Source organism: Procambarus clarkii, chromosome 1, assembly GCF_040958095.1.
Source record: "Procambarus clarkii isolate CNS0578487 chromosome 1, FALCON_Pclarkii_2.0, whole genome shotgun sequence".
Lineage (NCBI taxonomy): Eukaryota > Metazoa > Arthropoda > Malacostraca > Decapoda > Cambaridae > Procambarus > Procambarus clarkii.
In genome coordinates this window covers 56023434-56028247 of record NC_091150.1, presented here as the reverse complement: position 1 = coordinate 56028247, position 4814 = coordinate 56023434, and the positions used below count along the sequence as shown (strand labels likewise).

At 53.8% G+C, this 4814-nt stretch overlaps 1 protein-coding gene across 1 annotated transcript; it reads right to left on the bottom strand.

Annotated features, from left to right (window-relative positions):
- Window positions 1-670: 670 nt before the first annotated feature.
- LOC138363473 (uncharacterized) lies at window positions 671-3670 on the bottom strand. Its single transcript, XM_069322787.1, has 2 exons — window positions 3536-3670; window positions 671-2686 (listed from the first exon to the last, which is right to left on the bottom strand). Exons 1-2 carry the CDS (start codon window positions 3668-3670, stop codon window positions 671-673), a joined length of 2151 nt encoding a protein of 716 aa, XP_069178888.1.
- Window positions 3671-4814: the final 1144 nt, after the last annotated feature.

The following is a 4814-nucleotide window of genomic DNA, read 5'->3' as shown; positions in this document are numbered from 1 at the left end:
ATGCTCGTACAGGTTAGGATGTGGTCTGCGTCCAAATACCTAACCGCTATCCAGCCATAAGTGCAACCATATGTATATATTACGACTAAAGTTTTAAATTCTAAAACCAAAGTTTCAGGTCATAGACAAGTAGACAAGTGAGGTCGTACTTGGTAACCACGGTGGCCTGGCCACGGAGGTCCTGCCAACCACTTGGACGTTCGGGGATTGAACGCCGACCTGCATGAAGCGAGAATGTCGCTCTACCAGGTTAGTGGCTCGTATAAACTTTTAATTCCCTCGGGTGAGTAGTGGACTGCCCTGGTAAACAGGCCGGACGAGTCCATTACTCCTCCTCTGGGGGAGGGAAGGGGCTTGGGACGAGCCATTCCTGGGTGGGGGGGAGTCTCCGCTCTCCGAGGTGACACTTAAGGAGCTAATTAGGGTGTTATTAGGGTAGGTTACGGGGTGTTTTATGGCCCCCCCCACCACGAGGGTTGCTCCTGGTTATCACAGCAGCATCCTGTGTTGTAGGCAGCTGCTGGGTCTGCTCCAGTGTTGCAGGCAGCTGCTGGGTCTGCTCCAGTGTTGCAGGCAGCTGCTGGGTCTGCTCCAGTGTTGCAGGCGGCTGCTGGGTCTGCTCCAGTGTTGCAGGCGGCTGCTGGGTCTGCTCCAGTGTTGCAGGCAGCTGCTAGGTCTGCTCCAGTGTTGTAGGCAGCTGCTGGGTCTGCTCCAGTGTTGCAGGCAGCTGCTGGGTCTGCTCCAGTGTTGCAGGCGGCTGCTGGGTCTGCTCCAGTGTTGTAGGCGGCTGCTGGGTCTGCTCCAGTGTTGCAGGCAGCTGCTGGGTCTGCTCCAGTGTTGCAGGCAGCTGCTGGGTCTGCTCCAGTGTTGCAGGCAGCTGCTGGGTCTGCTCCAGTGTTGCAGGCGGCTGCTGGGTCTGCTCCAGTGTTGCAGGCGGCTGCTGGGTCTGCTCCAGTGTTGCAGGCGGCTGCTGGGTTTGCTCCAGTGTTGCAGGCGGCTGCTGGGTCTGCTCCAGTGTTGCAGGCGGCTGCTGGGTCTGCTCCAGTGTTGTAGGCAGCTGCTGGGTCTGCTCCAGTGTTGCAGGCGGCTGCTGGGTCTGCTCCAGTGTTGTAGGCAGCTGCTGGGTCTGCTCCAGTGTTGCAGGCGGCTGCTGGGTCTGCTCCAGTGTTGCAGGCGGCTGCTGGGTCTGCTCCAGTGTTGCAGGCGGCTGCTGGGTCTGCTCCAGTGTTGCAGGAGGGTGCTGGGTCTGCTCCAGTGTTGTAGGCAGCTGCTGGGTCTGCTCCAGTGTTGCAGGCGGCTGCTGGGTCTGCTCCAGTGTTGCAGGCGGCTGCTGGGTCTGCTCCAGTGTTGCAGGCAGCTGCTGGGTCTGCTCCAGTGTTGCAGGCGGCTGCTGGGTCTGCTCCAATGTTGCAGGCGGCTGCTGGGTCTGCTCCAGTGTTGCAGGCGGCTGCTGGGTCTGCTCCAGTGTTGCAGGCAGCTGCTGGGTCTGCTCCAGTGTTGCAGGCGGCTGCTGGGTCTGCTCCAATGTTGCAGGCGGCTGCTGGGTCTGCTCCAGTGTTGCAGGCGGCTGCTGGGTCTGCTCCAGTGTTGCAGGCAGCAGCTGGGTCTGCTCCAGTGTTGCAGGAGGGTGCTGGGTCTGCTCCAGTGTTGCAGGCAGCTGCTGGGTCTGCTCCAGTGTTGTAGGCAGCTGCTGGGTCTGCTCCAGTGTTGCAGGAGGGTGCTGGGTCTGCTCCAGTGTTGCAGGCAGCTGCTGGGTCTGCTCCAGTGTTGCAGGCAGCTGCTGGGTCTGCTCCAGTGTTGCAGGAGGGTGCTGGATCTGCTCCAGTGTTGCAGGCAGCTGCTGGGTCTGCTCCAGTGTTGCAGGCAGCTGCTGGGTCTGCTCCAGTGTTGCAGGCAGCTGCTGGGTCTGCTCCAGTGTTGCAGGAGGGTGCTGGGTCTGCTCCAGTGTTGCAGGCGGCTGCTGGGTCTGCTCCAGTGTTGCAGGAGGGTGCTGGGTCTGCTCCAGTGTTGCAGGCAGCTGCTGGGTCTGCTCCAGTGTTGCAGGTGGCTGCTGGGTCTGCTCCAGTGTTGCAGGAGGGTGCTGGGTCTGCTCCAGTGTTGCAGGCAGCTGCTGGGTCTGCTCCAGTGTTGCAGGCAGCTGCTGGGTCTGCTCCAGTGTTGCAGGAGGGTGCTGGGTCTGCTCCAGTGTTGCAGGAAGCTGCTGGGTCTGCTCCAGTGTTGCAGGCAGCTGCTGGGTCTGCTCCAGTATTGCAGGAGGGTGCTGGGTCTGCTCCAGTGTTGCAGGCAGCTGCTGGGTCTGCTCCAGTGTTGCAGGCAGCTGCTGGGTCTGCTCCAGTGTTGCAGGCAGCTGCTGGGTCTGCTCCAGTGTTGCAGGAGGGTGCTGGGTCTGCTCCAGTGTTGCAGGTGGCTGCTGGGTCTGCTCCAGTGTTGCAGGAGGGTGCTGGGTCTGCTCCAGTGTTGCAGGCAGCTGCTGGGTCTGCTCCAGTGTTGCAGGTGGCTGCTGGGTCTGCTCCAGTGTTGCAGGAGGGTGCTGGGTCTGCTCCAGTGTTGCAGGCAGCTGCTGGGTCTGCTCCAGTGTTGCAGGCAGCTGCTGGGTCTGCTCCAGTGTTGCAGGAGGGTGCTGGGTCTGCTCCAGTGTTGCAGGCAGCTGCTGGGTCTGCTCCAGTGTTGCAGGCAGCTGCTGGGTCTGCTCCAGTGTCTCGTTACTAGTTTAGAGTCTGTGTCTTCGGGTGTACAGCAATGTTTTATTAGGTGTGTGTGTGTGTGTGTGTGTGTGTACTCACCTACTTGTGCTTGCGGGGGTTGAGCTCTGGCTCTTTGGTCCCACCTCTCAACTGTCAATCAACTGGTGTACAGATTCCCGAGCTCTATCATATCTACATATGAAACTGTGTATGGAGTCAGCCTCCATCACATTACTGCCTAATGAATTCCACCTGTTAACTGCTGTGACACTGAACAAGAAATGATAATGTGTGGCTCATCTGGGTACTCAAAGTCCACCTGTGTCCCCTTGTCCGTGTCCCACCCGTGCTGAAGAGTTTGTCTTTGTCCACCCTGTCAATTCCCCTGAGAATTTTGTCGGTAGTTATCATGTCTCCTCTTACTCTTCTGTCTACCAAGGACGTGAGGTTTAGCTCCTGTAGCCTTTCGTCATAGCTCTTACCTCTCAGTTCTGGGATAGTCTGATGCCTTACCTCTGAATCTTCTCTAACTTCGTCTTGTGTTTAACTAGGTATGGACTCGAGGCTGGAGCTACATATTCCAGGATTGGTCGGTCATCCATACGTGGTATACGAGGTCCTAAACGATTCCTAAAGGTTTCTAAAGGTTTCTAAAAGTTTCTAAAGGCAGTTCTTATGTTGGCCAATCTAGCATATGCCACTGATGATATCGTTTTAATGTGGGCTTCTGGGGACAGGTTCGGTGTGATATCAACCCCCCAGATCTTTCTCTCTATTGACTCTTGCAGGATTTCACCTCCCAGATGGTACTTTGTGTTCAGCCTTCTGCTCCCTTCGCCTAATTTCATTACTTTACACTTTCCTGAGTTGAACTTTAGCAGCCATATTCTAGACCATTCCTCCATTTTGTCCTGGTCGTCCTGTAGTCTCTGTCTATTTTCATCTGTCTTGATTCTTCTCATAATTTTTGCATCATTAGCAAACATTGAGAGGAATGAGTCTATACCCTCTGGAAGATCGTTTACATATGTCAGAAACAGGATGGGCCCATGTACAAAGCCCTGTGGGACTCCGCTTTCGACATCTCGCCCTTCTAATTGAACCATGGATTCTTCTGTTGCTTTGCATTTATCTCCTTTTGATCCGGGATAAACCTGTCTGCAGCTTCCTGGTACTTCTGGGTGACATAGTCCATCATATTCTGTACAGTCTTTTCTCTGAGTTCTGTTTCCCATGGGATTCCCATTACAAAGTTCCTCATGTCGTCATATTTTCCTCTTCGGTAATTTATCTTTTTCCTTTCCGATCCCTTCCTTGGATAGGTTATCCCTATCTCCACCAAGTACTCAAATGTCAATACACTGTGGTCACTCATTCCCACGGGGGCTTTAAATTTGACTTCCCTTATTTCTGACTCACTCAAGGTGAATATCATGTCGAGTCTATGTTGGACGCATGTGGTCACACATGTGGTGACCTCATTCATCGACTGCATATGGCCAGCACTCAACTCAGGAGTTGTCAACTGCACTCAGCGCGCAGATGTGCATCTCCGTCCAAGTGTGACTACTCCTATTGCCAGACGATTTTAAGCAGCGGCACTATCAAGAAAGCTAAAACCACAACCAAAACTGCTGTTAATATCTATCTGGTTCGTCATTGCGTCTCAATCTTGTGGGTTCCTTGACATGTTGGCTCAGAAAATTTCTTGTTGCTACTTCCAAGAGTTTAGCTCTCCATGTATCTTCCCCTCCATGTGGTTCACCATTCTCCCAGTCTATCTTTCCATTGTTGAAGTCGCCCATGATTAAGAGTCTTGAGCCAATCCTGCAGGCAACTGAAGCTGCTCTCTCTATTATTTTAATGGTTGCCATGTTTTTCCTATCGAACTCCTGTTTGGGTCTTTTGTCATTTAGTGGAGAGTTGTAGATGACTACCACTATTATCTTAGGTCCACCCATTGCCATGGTTCCTGTTATGTAGTCTCTGAATCCTTCATAGCCCAGAATTTATATTTCTTCAAAACTCCAGTTCTTCCTTATCAGCAGGGCCACTCCTCCTCTTCTCCCTTCCCTCTCTTTCCTTACTATATAGTAGTCCTGTGGAAACACTGCGTTTGTTATGATACCA

Coding starts and splice junctions, on each gene's coding strand:
- LOC138363473 (XM_069322787.1), bottom strand. CDS start 3,670: ATGTTTGCTAATGATGCAAAAATTATGAGAAGAATCAAGACAGATGAA. Junction 2,687..3,535: donor TCAACTCAGGAAAGTGTAAA/GTAATGAAATTA, acceptor ACACTGGAGCAG/ACCCAGCAGCTGCCTGCAAC.